The sequence below is a fragment of the Schistocerca piceifrons genome, chromosome 2 (genome assembly GCF_021461385.2).
Source record: "Schistocerca piceifrons isolate TAMUIC-IGC-003096 chromosome 2, iqSchPice1.1, whole genome shotgun sequence".
Lineage (NCBI taxonomy): Eukaryota > Metazoa > Arthropoda > Insecta > Orthoptera > Acrididae > Schistocerca > Schistocerca piceifrons.
Genome location: NC_060139.1, coordinates 899901928 through 899923155, shown reverse-complemented (window position 1 = coordinate 899923155; position 21228 = coordinate 899901928). Strand labels below are relative to the sequence as shown.

The 21228-nt window shown below is 38.8% G+C and overlaps 1 protein-coding gene across 1 annotated transcript in view; it reads right to left on the bottom strand.

Moving 5' to 3' along the window:
- Nucleotides 1-3689: 3689 nt before the first annotated feature.
- The window catches only part of LOC124775558 (glutathione S-transferase-like), a 28752-nt gene continuing 11213 nt past the window's right edge, over nt 3690-21228 (bottom strand). The window contains exons 2-5 of the mRNA XM_047250388.1: nt 8569-8716; nt 5094-5261; nt 4531-4673; nt 3690-4008 (exon numbers count right to left, since the gene is read on the bottom strand). Of these exons, the coding sequence (XP_047106344.1) occupies nt 3841-4008; nt 4531-4673; nt 5094-5261; nt 8569-8704 (615 nt within the window). The 5' untranslated portion in view covers nt 8705-8716 and the 3' untranslated portion in view covers nt 3690-3840. The remainder of the gene's footprint in view (nt 4009-4530; nt 4674-5093; nt 5262-8568; nt 8717-21228) is intronic.

Sequence of the window (21228 nt, the reverse complement as noted above, 5' to 3'; positions counted from 1 at the left end):
CACCTATCTCATTAGTACTGAGCAGACACAGAATTCTCATCGTAAATACATTTGCAGTTAACTGCAAAGGGAAATTACCAGCTGCTACACAACTGAAATTAGTCATTACACAGGTTCTATATGTTACAGTCAAGTAATCAGTTTGCTGCACTATTGCTACCACTGTTATTAAAGTACTGCCAATTTGTTATTTGAATCAATAGACATTTCACTTCGAAACAAGTATTTGACATTTTTAGCCGCATCACAAGACAATGACTAACGGAAGCATGCCGTTACGTGTGTTATCTTTGAAAGTTATAGACTATATAAATGTTGTCTGAAAGTGTTTGGCAACCCAGCGACAATCAACGGACTTTCAGAACTGGAGATAAAGTACCATCGTTCACTAGATATTTGGAATTTTGCTGCCTGAATAATTGGTGCATAGTAAGCAATAGAGCATTGGAAAATTAACGTTTCCGCCTAACCTACACGGCTGTCATTTCTCGAATAAATTACAATGTGTCTCGCAGTTTCTGTAGGAAAAACCTTTTTCTGAATTCATTGTTGCCATGCTGGCTAAGTTTAAGGACCGCGACTGTGTGGAATAACTACATCTAAATTAGAGTCAGATTAAGCAGTGTAGTAGTGTAATGTCGTAAACCATTCATCCAGTATTCCATGGATGCAAATTAAGTGTGGGATGCTAAAACTCTAAGTGAACAACTGACTTACAAAAAGTATATCAGACGATATCGCACCACAAACTTAAAACATTGTCGGCTACCCGCACAGCCATAGTGTAAACTAGGTCTTGACACATCCACGAATTGTGCGGCGAATTACTATGCAGATTTACGGTATTCAGGTGCGTTAGAGAGGTAAGGCCAATGAACGATTCTGTTGTCTGAGACTAAGTCTGGCGAGGAGTGAGAAAAACGTAGAAACCTCCATATCGCTGATACCATTGAAGGCATGTATTGTTTAAGTACACAGGAAGTTACAGTGTGTATCTGTCTTCATGTTTCTTAGAAGCATAGTACTATTAAGCTCAATTTGTCATATTCAAAGCAAAATTTTACTAATGTGATTTGAGGTTTTCCCGGCGTAGAGAAATCTTGAAAATTTTTCGGGTGTTCAGCCGCGTAGCGTCGTCCAAAAGCTGCAATATTTCGGCAAGCCAACTTCTTCCCATCTTCAGGCGTTCTTGGTGTCTGATGGATGCCGACTTTGTATAATCTCCAACCCTCTCCCGCAGTTTCCTTCAGGGCGCTTCTGAGCGGTCCACGGCCGGCGGCGGTGGAGGGGGGGGGGGTGGAGGGTGGCGCTGGGTGGTGGGGGAAGCGCCTCTCACATGGACATGACAAGAACTACGATGTTACAGCAATCAAATACCTTCTGGGGTTGTCTCCTCAAAGAGGCAGTGGAGATCTGGCTGCATGACGAACTAAAAAGACAGCAGTTTCCAGTTAAGCAAACCCTAGGCTCAAGCTTAGAGTATGATTAAAACACAACGACAGTCTACACGGACATCCGCTCGATTTCCGCAAGCCCATGATTTGTCGTAGGACGCCGCCCTTCCCCCACCACCGACCGCTCGGAAGCGCCCAGACGGAGGCTGCGGGAGAGGGGTGGAGATTATATAAAGTCGGCATTTCATCAGACATCAGACAGACAACAAGAACGCCTGAAGAAGGGAAGAAGTCGGCTTGCCGAAATATAGCACCTTTTGGACGACTACCCGGCTGAAAACCCGAGACATTTTCAGAATTTTACAAGTCTTTCTAGATTTGCTTTCGAAGGTACTGCTGAGACACTTCTATAGCCAGAAAACCAACTATTATAATTTTATTTTTACTTGCAGTTTCTAATTAATGAATAAATATTCTAGAATTACTTCAATTTGCAAAATTAATTTTCACTGTTTTAAAATATTACATTGACTACACAAAAACTGAAAATGATGGTAATTGCAATTTGTTAACTTACATAAACCTTTGTAGTGTTGTTGGTTTGTTTAAAGTGATGCTTATTGGGAGATCACAGCAAGTTGTTCCCTGACTAGCATTATGAACTGTTGCAGTTGTATCATGCCAAGAGGTAAGTAAAGTAGTGGCAGAGCAAGCTAAGTGGAAAGGTACTTTTCGGAAGTTTCCAAAGGCAATTTGACTAAATGGAAGAATTAGTGAGTTCAGCTGTCTAAATTTATCTTAGACATCACTATTTCCCCATGTGTGTAAGTCAACAGTTGTAGAGCATCAACCCATAGAAGAGAGCACAGTGTTTCACTTCCTGCTCTGGAATGATTTTAAATACATTACACTTATTTTTCTGGAGCACTTTACACCAAGTAAAGTCATTAATTCCAGAACAGCACAAATCTACCCTTTGACACTGAATTATAGGTATCAATGTATGTATCCCATGTTGGACCATTTTTATTGACAGCAGCCCATGTAGCCCATGTCCATGAAATAATGGCACTTACACTTGCCTTGTGACTGATTTTCCCCATATAGAGCTGAAAGAAAGCAAGATACTGTCTACAAACCTAATCAGTGTGTTAAGATAATCCAGGAAAGTGCTGTGTTTTTGATGTGGAGCACTCCATGAATAAAGATTCCAGAACCAACTCCAGTGTGAAAGAACCTGTCCTGGCAAATAATTAGGAAAAGTGAAAACATAAAATCGAAAGTAATGTAAGATTCGTGTGACAGATTGGTACTCAATATGTCTTCTCACAAATATATTTCCGTTCCAACAGAAATGGAGTTTTAATGCTAGATTGCTCAAATATGAAGATGACATACCAGTAAAAGCTAAGTCAAATGCCATCAGGACGCAGCAGGTCCTCATTATTGATACTTTAGTCCACCCCAATAGCTGAATGGTCAGCATTACAGACTGCCGTCCTAAGGGTCCCAGGTTCCATTTGTGGCTGGTTTGGGGATTTTCTGCACTCAGAGACTGGGTGTTGGGTTTTAATAATCATTTCATCCCCATCCAGCACACAGGTCGCCCAATGTGGGGTCAAATGTAATAAGACCTCCTCCAAGGCGGCTAGACCTGCCCAGTAAGGGGAGTCCCGGCCAATAACACCAAACGCTCATTTCATTTCGTCATTGATACTTTGAAGAACTGATGCAGAAATATGAGACATGATAAGAGAAACTTGCTAATTCAAAAAATAGCCTGGGATTAAGATAAAATATATAAATGTATTATTCACAGTATTTTAAACATATGTAAGTGTAAATACTGTTTGTCTTGCTAACTTGGGCACTCTTATTGTGAAGCTGCACAACCTGTAATGCATTGACTTCCAAAACAGCACACAACAACAGATTTTAACATTTCTTCATACTTTAATGATTCATTGTATTTCACTGTCTTATGTACACACATTCATTAGCTGCAGACAAACTACCAATACAAAAAACTTAACTATATACAAAAATAATTGATTTTCTCTAAAGTAAGGTTGGCAGACTTCTGCTGCTCTGGGAGTCATTACGATTACATATAAATTTTCTGAAGATCTTCATTAACATTGAGAACAGGAGGATAAGAAGTAACAGATATTGTCATGAATCTTATTTATCATCTTTCAGTCTGTCAAGACAGTGGCTTGTGAGTGTACAGATCTGTTTCCACATAGCTTTTGAACATAATTCACACATATGAAACATTTCCAGGAACAAAAGATATTCAATTTGGTAAGAAACTTTATTGTACTTTTTTTGCAAATACAAAAGTGTTTATCACAGTTTTAATAAGACATTCTAGAAAAATTTAATGAACAAATAATTCAGTATTATAAACAAGGAACAGATATCTTTTAAATAAAACAGACTGAATTCACATGTCAGATTTTGGTCTCTTGTCAACCCACTCTTTAATAGCCGGTATTTCATGTACTTTATTCTTGAGTGCAGCAAGGTTTGAATGATCTTTTGTTAGATCAAATCCAACCATAAAGTTCAGGTAGTCCAATATAGCTATGAAATACAGATCTGCCCATGAGAGCTGAAAGCAAAGATTTCACATTAACACTGCAGCATAACATATCTTATATCAAAATCGTGTGGTCAGTTGTGAAACAAGTCTATGAAGTACAACATATTACCCAACATTCTTTCAAAAGAATTTATCAACTTAATAATTCCTAGCAATTTAAATCATGATTTTGAAAAATTCTTGCAATTCTGTAAAACAATGTGTGCAACAGCTAGTTAGTCACAAATACTAAATACCCTCCTTAGTATAGTAAAAGCCTTAGTTCAGTTTGTTAAATTACTTTTTTTATGTAGTATTAAAATTGCGAACTACTGTTTCTTGATCTGAATGCAGATGAAAGTATTATACAATTTCATATATGTTATAGATTTCTTTTTCAGTTTTTGTGACTTCGCAATTTAACTGCATGTGACTGAGTTATTGTTGACAACCATCTCTGTCTGAATGCACCTGCAGATAACTACTATTTTTAAGATTACCACACTTTAATCAGTATCACTACTCCACAAATTTCAATATTGTTCAGCTCACCTTGCCATTTGCCAGATAACCTCCATTTTCCTTCACGAGATTATCAAGTCTTGGCAATAAAAATGGTAGAGTTTCATTGAAGAGGGGTTCTTTTTTCTTCTCCTTCACAGCTTCATCAGTCTCATATGAATAATTTGCTATTTCTACAGAAATAAACCAACATCAAATAAAATTAATTTTGGCAGATACTTGGTTATTTTTATCTTAAAAATATGAAACTAGAAAAATGAGTATCAATTTATTTTTACAATGGAGAACATACTCACTGATCATCATCTCAGTCACAGCTCAAATGTTTCTTTAAAATCACATATTACTGCATAGTGTCATTTTTGCTGGGCAAATTTATGTCTTTAGACAATTTAAAGTGTGATACTTCAGAGGTTGAACTATGGTGTTTGGCATCTTGTTTGCATCTATCCATCACACACAATCTCCACTGAATGGTGCACAATTGACTGTATTTACTCATTTTGGTGTTTGTATTTCAGGCAGGAGCCTTCTTACATATGTAAATGTAAATACAAAAACAAATGGCTTCAGTGTAAAGAAACATAACTTACTCAGTCTTAGGTCTGTTACTGTATCAATAGCCATATCAATCTGGAGATCTTCCCAATCATTAGCACCAGCCAAGCCCATCTGCTTGCCTAAGTAACGGCATATAGCAAGAGACTGCCATGTCCTCTTCCCATCAATTTCAAGAACTGGAACCTGCCCGAAGGGCATTGCTAGTTAAAAGGAAAAAAATGTTAGCAAAATCTCTACCGTATGAAAGATAGAGCTTTCTTTTGCAATCTTAACAGATACAAGAAAGCACTCTTGCTTTCTATAGATCAAAACTGTGTCCGAGTATGGCACTTTCACCCAAATACTGTAGAAAAATTTTTCTTTAATATTATTGAATATTTAGTAATGAAACATAAAACTTTTGAGTGTGAACAGTGGAATTCAAACCTGATGTGAGACAATAAGTCAAAATTATTGCACACCTGAAAAATATATGTACAAAAGAGACTAGATTAGAATCAGCTTTCCTTCCATAGACCCAAAAATGCGATGATTCTCGTGTGTGTGGAATATGTCCGAAAGTACAACACAGAAACATAAAATATTTGTATGTAATACTCACTACCCTGATCACTTGTCAGGAGACTGTCAAAATAGGTGAATACAATGCAGTAAACTGGAACAGCTAATATTTACAGAATTAACATGCTGTCAGAATGAAACATTGTTATGCACTATTAATAAATTTATCATACACAAAATACCTAATCTTGAGTGTTGTGACCAACTGCTGTCAAAACTGAAATCTAAAATATTTTTACTTAAGCTGGCTTAACAGTCCCTGTTAAGATATTCATCCATGGAGTAGGAGGAGTTGCCTATTGTAACGTCTCTTAGCAAAAGACATTATGTAATAAAGATAAAGCATTGTGTGTGTCATGTTTTGTTCTTGTATAAAATTATGTACTTTTTTATTTATTTTAGGTAATATCTGTGTCGGCAAGTACTGAAACCGCCACAGACGATACTTATTAAATATCAAACAAAGATGAGAATATGTGCCTAGTATAAATAATACAGAACGAACATTAATTTCTCTGTAGTCTTCTTGTAGTTACGTGAGTAGGAAGAGCCTGTGACGTTATATTGTACGCTTGCGTAGCATTCTTTTGTCAAGATTGTGAGAGGGACGCCATTAGACATCGCTTGGGAAAGGTGTGTAATAACTTGATTTGTTTAAATGTTTTGAATGAGTTACTTAGTGAAACCTTGCATTATGATTTGTAATAAGCTTGCCTGGTATTTTATCCCATCCATTTAATAAACTTTCAGTTATTTAAATATTATTCGTGGTGCAGAGCTGCGCTACGAACGAACGAGCCGCTGCCGTGGCACATTCAAACTGCATTAAATGAAATCAATCATACCACAAAGAAGCGGGCAGGTAATAGTGAACAAAATTATTTCTTTCAGCTTCCGGAATTGCACAGCAGAGCAGCAGATTTTATTATGTGTTTTACAGGTTGACACGGGCTGCTGATAAAATAATTTTAACAGTGCAAAAAGATAATTTACCTCCATGACATAAAAGAAATCTTGCTGTGCATAGTTCTGGTCTGGCAAACCTAATAGTAAAAACATCTTTTTCTATGACAATAGTCTCATGTTCTCGTGTTAGTCATGGTACTTATTGATGTTTTACTGTTAACAAAAATCCACTGCAAAATTTTGATGTTGAACAATCATTGTGTACTGTAACATCAGTATTGATAATGAAGTAATTTTCACTATCCCTTTCAATAACTATAAAGTAAGGAAGATATGTTGAACTTTACGGCAAGTTACAGTAACGAAAAAATGTTCCTTTAATAGAAAGCCAGATCCAGAACAATAAGAAGATAATCTATTTTGTTTTGTTGAAAATTAATGATTCAAAGAAAGTCACAGCACAGCATCACTAAAAGGTATTTCAGGGCTCTTTTCGTAGCAACGTATTTTATCTCATATATTAGTTGTTACGCGAGTAATGATAAAACAAAGCAAATAGTAAAGAGCCAGGAAAACTATCAAAACTCTTTCAAACTCTGTTTAAACTATGTTTTATCTGAAACCAAGCTTTTAATGGGAAATTTATTGAAAATGTGTGTTCCTGAATATTGGACCCTTTTTGGACCAAGGTAAGTGATTTTAGGTATGTATGTAGATTGTTCTTATTCCTGGTATTGATAATATGTCTTGAGCTATCTGTTGGAAATAAAGATGTATTACTTGCAACAAATTTCATTAGGGAAAAAATATAATGAGAAGCAGCAGTTAGAATACAAAGTTCCTTGGACAGGTTTCTACATGATCTTGAATTTACACCACAAATGATTCTCATCACACACTTTTGCAACCTAAAAATGTTTGCTCAGTTTGGTGAGTTGTCCCCGAACATGATCCCATATGACATAATATAATGAAAATAAGCAAAGTTTTTCTATATTTATGTCTCCTACATCTGACATTCTAATGGCAAATACAGACTTGTTTAGGCACTTAAGCAATTCTGTGGTATGCCCTTCCCAACTGAATTTATTACCAAGTTGTAATCCCAGAAATTTAACATGACCTGCATTTAGTGGGTCTTAAAGTTTAATGACAGTGAATTAGCTTAAAACCACTCAATGTCATTCAAAATTTGATTAGAAGTTATTTCTAAATCTGTATTTGACTTGCTACTCTGAAATATTTGTATCATCTGCAAACAAAACAAACTTAACATCTGGCAATGTAGTAGATGAGAGGTCATTAATGTACATGAAAAACCAATGGACCGAAGATGGAACCTTGAAGACCATCACACATAATTAATTCCCAGTCAGATTAAGACTGACTGCTTACTGCACAGGTGTTTCCCAATGACGCCCTTTGTTTCCTGTTAGATAGCTAAGACTTTAACCCTTTTGCAGCATTGTCGGTGACATCATTATAATATAATTTACTTGAGAGAATGCTGTGGCTCACACAGTCAAAGGCTTTTGACAGGTTACAGATAATGCCAGCAGCCTCTAATTTATTTAACGAATTAAGTACATTCTCACTAAGTTTAAATAGCTTTCTCTGTATCAGAACCCTACAGAAATCCTAACTAAAGCCAAAAGAGTTTAAAAATGTCAAAATCCTGGACAAAAAAATTAGATATTGCAATGTGTACCCTCCTTTTACAGAAATTGACTTTGTACATGTTACAAAAGAAAATGTGGTTGTAACTACATTTTTAAATAGTTACAACTACTTGTTTCTCACTATTAGAATAACTCACCGAAACAGATTTCAATATTACATAAACTACATTTTTACACAACAGGTTTTTTCTTTGTTTTTCAGTATCACCTACCCAATATCATCTCACTTTACTATTTTTAGTGCACAAAATGTCTCATACAAAGTTTTACTGTTTTGGAGAGCAATTATTTTGCTAATTTTATATGAGATCAGGGATTAAATTTATTAATCCCATATGCTTAAACAAGTGTTTTTACTTACATTCTTTCACAGATGGCCATTTCTCGTTCTCACATCTTTCATCTTCAAATTCAGCTTTGCCATATGATAGAAGAAAACGAATTGGCTCACCCAGAGCCATTATAGGGAAGTAAGTTAACTTATATTTTGGTGCCATCTCTAGATCAAGCTGAAAATAAGACAGATGTTAAACATTTGTGCCTAAAATTGCGATATATGCATAGTAGAAAGTTGGACGTTAATTGTTAGAGCAATTTATACACTATTAGTCAATTGTTATTTAGGACTCTTCCAGTTCACTACTTTAATTCCACAGAAATCATTGATGCCATAATAAAAAAGGGAGCAGTGCCACATTAGCCTTTGTGAAATAACTGAGAAGAGGTGGTCAATTACAGTGGAACTGATGGCACTACAAAAGAAGAATAAAAGTGAATGGACTAAACACACGAAAGCATGCAGAGAAAAAAATAAATATAAAAACTATCGACGGATAACGATGATTAGAAGTCTCCAAACTGTAACATGTTGAAAGAGGGTTGAAATGGTCAAAGGCAAATCCTTGAGTAAGTCTTTAAAGACTTTCGACTAGATGAATGTGGGAAATCCGCCAATATCCTCAAATTGCCTGTTAGGATATCTCTTTAACAGGCTAAGACTGACCAAAGGCAATCATCTTCAGGTTGTCAGATTGCAGAATTTGTAATTCTGATAAACTATTACTGTTTGGAGCTGTGTTGCACCCCAGATTTGATAGCCATTTGACTTAAATTTCACACTTTTTCCTCTGTTTTTCCGCAGGAAACGATAGTTCCGCTATCAGAGTTCAAGACAATGAATCACGGAACACTGTTTCATCGCTACTGCAGCACCACACACAGCTGTCTTGTATAAACTACTATGAAACGGTTGTGTGTTGTGTATATGGAGTAGATAAGACTTCATCTGCATTTCGAAAGCGCTTATTTCGGACCTTATTTTGACGCTATAAAATATGGGCAGTTGTTTTATAATGGGGGGGGGGGGAGAGTGATGAATTAAAATGGTTTTCTTGTTTTCCTTCTCAGTCATTGTGGTATCGTGAACAGAGATATCTGGAGATCCACTTTCTTCAGAGCAAACTTTTAAAATAATTTGTACCAACAGAGTAAGACAAAAAATCGAAACCGAGGAAACTGATGAAAGGATGGTCATTGTCACCACTGGTTTTCATTTTTACACTGAAATGGAAACAGGGAAGTAGAAGTCTTGTTTGTCAAGTACAAAATTTAGTACAATACAAAAGATTGATGAGGCAGCAGTGTTCGCTGAAAATAAATAAATATTAGGTTATGTACTAACTGTAATGGAACATGTGCTAGCTGTAGGTTTAGTTATGTGCATCAATAAAAAGGAAGCGACACAAGTGGACATGCTGGAGGACTAAATGTTACATCTGAGAAAGAGAACCTTTAAGAGAGACTCATTTCGATATCTGGTATGCAAAATAGATAAACGAGACTCAGAGGGCCATAGACACGGGTTCCCAGGTAGATGCAGTGTTTCTTGACTTCCGCAAGGCGTTCGATACAGTTACCACAGTGGTTAATGAACAAAGTAACAGAATATGGACTATCAGACCAACTGTGTGATTGGATTGAAGAGTTCCTAGATAACAGAACACAGCATGTCATTCTCAATGGAGAGAAGTCTCCCGAAGTAAGAGCGATGTCAGGTGTGCCGCAGGGGAGTGTCGTAGGACCGTTGCTATTCACAATATACATAAATGACCTTGTGGATGACATCGGAAGTTCACTGAGGCTTTTTGCCGATGAAGCTGTGGCATATCGAGAGGTTGTAACAATGGAAAATTTTACTGAAATGCAGGAGGATCTGCAGCGAATTGACGCATGGTGCAGGGAATGGCAATTTAATCTCAATGTGGACAAGTGTAACGTGCTGCGAATACTTAGAAAGGAAGATCCCTTATCATTTAGCTACATTGTAGCAGGTCAGCAACTGGAAGCAGTTAATTCCACAAATTATATGAGAGTAGGCATTAGGAGTGATTTAAAATGGAATGATCAAGTAAGGTTGGTCGTCGGTAAAGCAGATGCCAGACTGGGATTCATTGGAAGAATCCTAAGGAAATGCAATACGAAAACATAGGAAGTAGGTGACAGTACGCTTGTTCACCCACTGCTTGAATACTGCTCAGCAGTGTGGGATCCGTACCAGATAGGGTTGATAGAAGAGAGAGAGACGATCCAACGGAGAGCAGCGCGCTTCGTTACAGGATCATTTAGTAATCGCGAAAGCGTTACGGAGATGGTAGCTAAACTCCAGTGGAAGACTCTGCAGGAAAGACGCTCAGTAGCTCGGTACAGGCTTTTGTTGAAGTTTCAAGAACATACCTTCACCGAGGAGTCAAGCAGTATATTGCTCTCTCCTACGTATATCTCGCGAAGAGACCATGAGAATAAAATCAGAGATATTAGAGACCACACAGAGGCATACCGACAATCTTTTTCCACGAACAATACGAGAGTGGAATAGAAGGGAGAACCGATAGAGGTACTCAAGGTACCCTCCGTCACACACCGTCAGGTGGCTTGCAGAGTATGGATGTAAATGTAGATATGTAATGAGTGTTTCAATAAATTTATCAATATATTTCGAGGGTCTGTCCTCATATCCTACGATTCATTCTTTGTACAAAATACATTAAAAATAATACAAACTTCCTTATAAGACAAAGTAAAACCAAAACTTTATCCTATTGTTAGTGTCAGCTATTACACAGTCGTTTTAGTATGATGTATAACAAAGGTTTCATTTGCTCCTCGTAAGTCAGCATCAGTAAATATCCTAAGTCCTCGGTGAAATTGGATATTTGCTTCAGCAGCAGCATGCTGACCTTCGAGATTCTAAGTAACTAGGGAAAGTACCAGCAAAGATTCCAATGCTGAACATGAGCGAGCCGTGTAGGCAGCAACTGTGCACACAGACGTCTGTTCGATAGTAGTAGTAGTAGTAGTAGTTTCCTTATGGTGCTGCAATGCAGAAATAACCTGCTGGAATATTGTGCGTTTACGGTTGTCAGCCCAGGAAAATGCTGCTTCTCGTAAATAGATGATAGGAATACAAAGGTTGGAGAATTCACGTATCTCTTCAGGTTAACTGTTAAACAATCTTATTTTTGTGTCAGTTTTGCGTATCTTTTATACCTGAGCCCTTGGCATCTCATACCTAGAAGTGTTCCGATGTGTGACAAAATCTGTTCAATATTTTAGTCATCGCCGGTAGTACAATTTCGCAAATGTGTGCTTACAAAAACGTATCTGAAATATATATTCCTGCAGTGTTTACTTATTTCTATTGAATATTATGAATTACTATCACGTAACTAACACTGTAAAAAGGCGAAACAAAGGATTTACCATGTCGTATGGGCATTGTTGTCATGTAGGTCATGAGGTCTAGGCTTAGCTGCATAGTTAGATTTTCTTTCTTCACGTACAATGACATCTTGTTAGCATAGTTGCGGGAGTCATGTGAAGCATCAGTGTGGGTAATTGCTCACTGCGTTCCGAGTCAAAATGACGACGACCGAGGGAAGGGAAAACATGAAACTAGGTTCTGGCACGTAGCCTACTCACTAATATGCTTCAGGAGTACCTTAAGATATGGCCAGAGAGTCACTGACGGTGTGATTTGTTCTCTCTCCGACATTTAAGAGCATTTACGACCTAACGTAAGGTCATCAGTGGTTCAGATCCTCGTGTCTCCTAGTCTTTCACAACAAATGGTAGCCATGAAAAATTTTTTTTCACTTTTAGAATTCGAACAGGCTATCTCCAACTTCCTGGCAGATTAAAACTGTGTGCCGGATCGAGACTAGTTCTGCAAGGTTCGCAGGAGAGCTTCTGTAAAGTTTGGAAGGTAGGAGACGAGATATTGGCAGAAGTAAAGCTGAGGACGGGGCGTGAGTCGTGCTTGGGTAGCTCACTTGGTAGAGCACTTGCCCGCGAAAGGCATATGTCCCGAGTTCGAGTCTCGGTCCGGCACACAGTTTTAATCTGCCAGGAAGTTTCATATCAGCGCACACTCCGCTACAGAGTGAAAATCTCATTCAGGCTATCTGCACTTTGAGGGCTATCGAATGAGCATGCGTTAGTAATTGTTTTTTCTCGTTCTCTCTATCACACCGGTAGAGAATTTGACTGAAAAGCAAAGGTTTTGGTCCACTGCCCTGAGCAATATGCAGTTTTAATCTGTCAGGAGGTTTCTGTATCATACATGAAAACGTGACTGAAAACTTGATCCCCGAAACAAAATTATCCTTATTTAAAGGATGAAACAGCATAAAGTTCGTTTGGATAATAGTGAAAAGTGATTTATATTTATCTTGTCCTGTTCATCCTCAATTTCATAATACTATTTTTTTATAGTAACTAATTCTGGGAAGTGTCAAAATTATCATGCAGGTATCTAAGAATGATTTGACAATATTGTAGCGAGGAATGTATATAAAATCTTTACTTTGTGGGTTGACAGCAGTGAGCAAAATGTGTATCTGGTGTTCGTTAACCTCGCGCAGCAGTAGATGTCACACGCTCGGCTCTAAAATGTGATTTATATTGATCGTATGTGGTGGTATACGTTTCATGAACACCAGTTTTGTTCTTGAGAAGTTCCGTATGGCAGTGTGCTGTTTGCACAGAAACCTACTGAGCTGCTTACACAATCGCAAAATGAGCTTTGTGCTAGGTTGGTCTTGACAGTATTCTGTTTCTTGGAGACTGTTTCTGTAGCTACAAAATAGCTTCTGCTATGTAGCCGCGAAGTGTGTAAAGAAATATCAGTACCATACCGTCTCTGTCCGACGAAATTAGTTTTATAAACAGAATGAATTTTTACTCTGCAGCGGAGAAAGTGCCGATTTGAAACTCACTCTCAGATTAAAACACCTGGTACCTTCTCGTTTCGCGGGCAAGTGCTGTACCGACTGAGCTACCTAGGTGTGACTCACGACCCATCCTCACCTCCGCCAGCAACTCTTCTACCTTCCAAACTGCACACACCTGATCTCCTGCACAACACGCAGGACTACCGATAGCACTCCTGGAAAAAAAATTATGGCAGGAAAACGGCTTAGCCGTAGCCTAGTGGATTGTATCCAGAATGAACTTTCGTTCTGCAGCCGAGTATGGCCTTGAAAACTTTTAGTTGTGTAATGACTCCCTAGGTTCTTGCCATGTTACGTCCAGCAAGAAAATCCAGGGAAAAACGATTTACTATGCAAGCAACTTTTGAAGACTTCATTTAAACAACCAACTAAAAGGTTCAGGAGCATACCCAGGATCTCAGGATCTGAACTCAATGGAAGTTGAATGAACAGTTTCGACATTTAATGCCAGATGCAGCTGTTTACAATGACTCGTTAAGATCCATTACATGTTCAGAAATGTTCAAATGTGTGTGAAATCTTAAGGGACTTAACTGCTAAGGTCATCAGTCCCTAAGCTTACACACTACTTAACCTAAGGATGGGGAAAACATGCTATGTCCGATGTAAAGAAAACACATTATCTGCAAAAAGTTACCTAGGAAAACGGGGACAAAATGATCTGGTGACTTGAAACTTGTTTCTAATCGTTGCGTCCGGTGTTCGAATGATTTTCATTATGTGAAAAAACTGGTTACCAAAAGCATCCTAACCAATGTTTTGAGAGTTCGCTCCCTATAGCATAATCAAGTAAGTTTCCCAGTACTAGACGCAGCACGTATCTTTGTAGTGAGTACATCACATAGTTCCGAGAAAATAGATAAATTCTAGTGTCCGATACCACCCGTTGGCTTTGACCAATGATGTCATACGTAAGGCAAAGATGCTGCAATGGACAATCTATGAATGGAACGGATTATACACGTAAACAAATGGATGTAGTATGCCATAAAATAATACATTTAATGCCACTATTATTTACGCGCGAATTTCATTTGAACAAGTTTAAGATGACTGAAATAAATAAGAACATGAGAGCAATCACGAGCGCATATATTATGTAATATAATAGAACAGCGTTGTGTAGAACCTGTTGCCAGCGATGTGGAAGCCGGAGTATACCGTTAGCAGAGCCTGTTCTATTATATTTTCCACACGTACTGCAAAAGCGATCTAAATAATGAATTCTCGAACAGTTGGAATCGGTAACTAGAAGCAACCTATGTAGGAGGTCATTTCTAATTACAGATTCCAATATTATTGTTTGTTGCGCAAAAATCTTATATCAGAAACGTGGTAAAAATGATCTTGTTACTGAACTACAGAATACTACTATACTTTTAAAAAAATGAAAATCTTTACAACATTACTGCACATGGAAAGAAATAAAATGCAGAAAAGACCAAACCTTGCAACCGATAACTATACTACACGAAAGTCACACCAACTACAGTAGCTCCAAATAACACTCAGTGAAATCGATACACCAGGAGTGACAGTAAAATTAAGACAAGTGTAGCAAAAACATGAAAAAGGAAAACATAATAGTGGCTACATAAAAAGAAAGATACCGCATATGAAATTCCAAAGGAGTCAAAGATCGAGGCTGACAAGAACGAAATAAGAACATAAGAAGTAATAATGTTAGAAGGTCAAACTGTTACGAAAGAAGCAAAATCCAGAATAGCTAATGAAAAAATAATAAACACAAACTCCAGACACGAATGAGGTACCACTCAAATCAGTTCTTCCCGCCCTCCATCAGACGCAAAATTTTAAAATAATCAAAAAAATGAAACCACGAGTCAATCACAAACCCTCCGGCAAAGACACAGCAATACCCCTCGGCCCACCATTATAATTAGAAAATATTACAACGACACAAAAACCTGCCTCCAGAGAAACCAAAAAAGTAGCACTCGCACAATACAGTAACATAAAAAACGCATCTTAGAACAAGAAAAAAGTATACGACCCACCAACACCTAACTAACGAAATTAGGCCTGCACATTTTGCTGACTACTTTCACAAATGCAAGAAATAAACAATAACCCATAGGAATACTCTTCCTCCAACAATATTCATCTAAATGGCCTTGCAACACTGAAATCCTTCTCTTTCCCCGCAATGGCGCTCGATGATTGCAAAAAATTTGTAGTTGATTTACAGTCACCCATTTTCTGAAGCAGAATTTTCACAGTAAAAACTGACTCATCCATTACGAACAGCGTGGGCAATAAAGACCTTATAAATCACGTCTACTTATAAATCACGACTACTTTCATTAACAAAAGATGCCGAAAACAAATTAAGAGACGAAAACAAAACAATGTACATCGAATTTTTAATATACGAGCGTAACGAGGAAATCCATAGAAATCATTTAACGTTCATCGACAGCAATCTGCGGCACAAACAAAATAACATCACACATTACGTCATTGGTCAAAGCCGACGGGCGGTATCGGACATCATCGCATGTAACGCAACAGCGTCAGAGTATGTATGCTTCGACTTCCCCGAAAAGAATGCTTTATCGATGAATGCAATGTGCGATCTTATGAACTTAATCATATCACTTGGATATAAACATTTGAGAAAATGTTAGATTCTATATTTACGGAACATTTTCCTTTAGTAACCGTTTATGTCCTGTTGTAACTCGCGCGCATATCCAGTATATGCAAGTCACACAAATTGAATACGTGCTTCAGGCTGAAAGTCAACATAACAAACCCAAATTCTATTGTGTAAATTCAAGTCCGTTAGTATGAGAATAGTAACCAACGTCTAAATCCCATATAAGGACATGCCTGGAAAAATGTGCGTTTACTTACGTAATTTCGTCCGAGTAATCTGAACAGCACTTCAATGACGCTGTTACTTTACAAATATAAGATCCTTCGACGCACGCAATAGCTTCCTCAAGTTTCACAAATAACCAACAGCTTTGAAAATGTTTCGTTTGTCTTTCAAAGAAATGCAGATTGTTTTGTGTTGCATTAGTCTATTGTTTCAGCATTTTTGTAACTAATTTCGGAACTATTCAGAGATCTATCCAATATCTATATCGGATATTGCGCAAAAGAAATCGAAAATAGCATCTGAATGCGATATAAGTGAACGTCAATAGTCTTGAATACATTTCGTCCGAAGATTTAAAAGTCAAAGATAGCCGAATATTCTAAGTCTTCAATAAAATCAGTGATCGCTCTATTGCTTGGATGCACATTTCTGATCTGAGAGCATGAACGTCGACGTGACTGCAGATTGTCATCTGCATTTGCCGCGATCTTTCAATTCGTCAAAATTTCCACCAGTCTGTGGGTGATGAATTCTTTACTTATTTATGGCTTTGAACTTTATATCAATATACAATGAATAGGATGATGTGGGAGCAAAATCAGAAAGTAATTTCATTTTGCATTCTTGTGAAATTTGCCGGCCGGTGTGGCCGAGCAGTTCTAGGCGCTACAGTCAGGAACCGTGCGACCGCTACGGTCGCAGGTTCGAATCCTGCCTCGTGCATGGATGTGTGTGATGTCCTTAGGTTAGTTAGGTTTAAGTAGTTCTAAGTTCTAGGGGACTGATGACCTCAGACGTTGAGTCCCATAGTGCTCAGAGCCATTTGAATCATTTTTTTTCTTGCGAAATTTCGTGGGAACCATGTTGTAACTAGGCAAGGAATGAAATATGAGTATCTTTGGCCGGAACGTTCACTTCACACAGCCGAGTTCGCCACTCAGATAGTATAGGGGTCACTGAATAAAATGCACAAACACCCTACAAAACTGAGCACGTTTTAACAGATTTGTATAGCGTTACTACGTGTGCGACAATTTCCCTGACTAAAGGAACCCATTTTTCCTTCATCTTTAAAATTTGCCTAATGAAACAACCATTGCACTTTCATCTGGATACAAACTATGGTGACTTTTCTGTAGTAAAATGTGTTCTAAGAAGAAAACAAGTCAATTATGTCACTTTTCACGCATTTATACAAAATACAGGGTGACAATTTTTAACTATGTTGTTGTTGTCTTCAGTCCTGAGACTGGTTTGATGCTACTCTACCCTGTGCCAGCTGCTTCATCTCCCAGTACCTACTGCAACCTACATCCTTATGAATCTGTTTAGTGTATTCATCTGTCTCCTTATATGATTTTTACCCTCCACGCTGCCCTCCAATACTAAATTGGTGATCCCTTGATGCCTTAATATGTCCTACCAACCGATCCCTTCTTCTAGTCAAGTTGTCCACAAATTTCTCCCCAATTCTGTTCAATACCTCCGCATTAGTTATGTGATCTACCCATCTAAACTTCAGCATTCTTCTGTAGCATCACATTTCCAAAGCTTTTATTCTCTTCTTGCCTAAACTATTTATAGTCCACGTTTCACTTCCATACATGGCTACACTCCATACAAATACTTTCAGAAACGACTTCCTGACAAATCTATACTCGATGTTAACAAATTTCTCTTCTTCAGAAACGCTTTCCTTGCCATTACCAGTCTACATTTTATATCCTCTCTACTTCGACCATCAGTTATTTTGCTCCCCAAATAGCAAAACTCCTTTACTACTTTAAGTGTCTCATTTCCTAATCTAATTCCCTCAGTATCATCCGATTTAATTCGACTACATTCCATTATCCTCGTTTTGCTTTTGTTGATGTTCATCTTATACCCTCCTTTCAAGACACTGTCCATTCCATTCAACTGCTCTTCCAAGTCCTTTGCTGTCTGACAGAATTGCAATGTCATCGGCGAACCTCAAAGTTTTTATTTCTTCTCCATGGATTTGAATACCCACTCCGAATTTTTCTTCTGTTTCCCTTACTGCTTGCTAAATATACAGATTGAATAACATCGGGGAGAGGCTACAACCCTGTCTCACTCCCTTCCCAACCACTGCTTCCATTTCATGCCCCCTTGACTCTTGTAGCTGCCATCTGGTTTCTGTACAAATTGTAAATAGCCTTTCGCTCCCTGTATTTTACCCCTGCCACCTTCAGAATATGAAAGAGTATTCCAATCAACATTGTCAAACGCTTTCTCCAAGTCTACAAATGCTAGAAACGTAGGCTTGCCTTTGAAAATAAAATCGTCATAACATCTGAACAGTTTGCGTTAGGACGTTCAAACTGAAGGGTTGGCCGCGGAGCGTGATGGGAATTAGTATCGTTTGGTTTAGCGACGAAGCCCACCACTTGGATATGGATGAGTTCATCAACAAGCAAAATTGGCGCATTTGGTGGGCTCGGAATCAGCATTTCGCAATCCAGAAGTCTCTTCATCCTCGACGGGTGACTGACTGGTGTGCAATGTCCAGTCAGTGAATAATCGGCGCGATATTTATTGATGGCACGGTGACTACCGAACAGTACGTGAAGTTTTGGAAGATAATTTCATCCCAATTACTCAAAGTGACCCTGATTTCGACAAGACCCCATCGAAGCAGGAGTGAGTGTGATGTCCTGGAAGAGCACTTTGGAGACTGCATTCCGGCTCTGAGGTACTCAGAGGCCATAGGCATGAGCTCGATTGGTCGCAATATTCTCCGGATTCGTTTTGGGAAGCTATATTAAAGAATAGGTGTACAGCAATAATCTCAAAACCACTGCTGAGCTGAAAACAGCCATTAAGGAGGTCATCGACTGCATCGATGTTCCGACGACTTCAGAACTTCGCTATTCGTCTGCGCCACACTATCGCAAATCAGGGCAGGTGTATCAAACAAGTCATAACTTAAATCCGAATGTCTGTAGTGACGTTTACATGTTGAATAAAGTGTGTGCACGCCGTAGTTTGCAACTAATTTACTTTTTTCCATATAGTTCAATAATTGTCACCCTGTACTTCGCGTGCTCTTATGTGGTGGCGTGTTGCACAAGCCTATCATTCCCATTACCGATGAAATGTTCTAGTTCTTGTTCAGTCACACTTCAGTCAGCTCTTGGCGAGAAGTTATCGCACTTATAACTACACTACTGGCCATTAAAATTGCTACACCAAAAAGAAATGCAGATGATAAACGGGTCTTCATTGGACAAATATATTATACTAGAACTGACACGATTACATTTCCACGCAATTTGGGTGCATTGATCCTGAGAAATCAGTACCCAGAATAACCACCTCTGGCCGTAATAACGGCCTTGATACGCCTGGGCATTGGGTGAAACAGAGCTTGGATGGCGTGTACAGGTACAGCTGCCCATGCAGCTTCAACACCATACCACAGTTCAGCAACAGTAGTGATTAGTATATTGTGACGAGCCAGTTGCTCGGCCACCATTGACCAGACGTTTTCAGTTGGTGATAGATCAGAAAAATGTGCTGGCCAGGGCAGCAGTCAAACATTTTCTGTATCCAGAAAGGGCCGTACAGGACCTGCAACAGGCGGACGTGCATTATCGTGCTGAAATGTAGGGTTTTGCAGGGATCGAATGAAGAGTAGAACCACATCTGAAATGTAACGTCCACTGTTCAAAGTGCCGTCAATGCGAACAAGACGTGACCGAGGCGTGTAACCAGTGGTACCCCATACCATCACGCCGGGTGATACGCCAGTATGGCGATGACGAATACACGCTTCCAATGTGCGTTCACCGCGATGTCGCCAAACACGGATGTGACCATTACGATGCTATAAATAGAACCTGGATTCATCCGAAAAGATGACGTTTTGATCTCCGAGCTGATAGTCCGTGCTGCTGCAAACGTCGTCGAACTATTCGTGCAGATGGTTGTTGTCTTGCAAACGCCCTCATCTGTTGACTCAGGGATCGAGACATGACTGCACGATCCGTTACAGCCATGCCTGTCATCTCGACTGCTAGTGATACGAGGCCGTTGGGATCTAGCACGGCGTTCCGTATTACCCTCCTGAACCCACTGCTTCCATATTCTGCTAACAGTCATTGGATCTCGACCAACGCGAGCAGCAATGTCGCGATACGATCGACCGCAATCGCTATAGGCTACAATCCGACCTTCATCAAAGTCGGAAACGTGTTGGTACGCATTTCTATTCCTTACAAGAGGCATCACAACAACGTTTCACCAGGCAACGCCGGTCAGCTGCTGTTTGTGTATGAGAAATCGGTTGGAAACATTCCTGGTGCCAGCACGTTGTGGGTGTCGCCACCGGCGCCAACCTTGTGTGAACGCTCTGAAAAGCTAATCATTTGCATACCACAGCATATTCTTCCAGTCGGTTAAATGTCACGTCTGTAGCACGTTATATTCGTGGGGCGTAGCAATTTTAATGGCCAGTAGTGTAAATTCAGTCGCGTCAAATTGAATCGTCTCGCTACTTCGCATCACAAAATCATTCTTACCTAAACGAGCATTGGAGTGTTGTTTGACAAAAGGCGTTTTAAATCTACCCAGAATTTTGCATTTGCGGAGGTGACAAATTTAGTGGAATGAAGGACAACAAAAAAATTTACGAACATTCATACTTAACCCGTTGACTTCCGCTAGCCAGTGATTGACGTTTCACTGCCAGGGGAGGCCAGGCACACGGCAGTCGACGCGTTAAACGTGTTAGCGCCCTCTGTTCCTCTCTCCAGATATACAGGGTGTCCGAAAAGTCTTTCCCTGATTACATAAATTTGTAACTCAGGCTAGAAGTAAGATACAAATACGAAACTTGTGTCGAATTGTTTGCAACTATCAGAGTTTT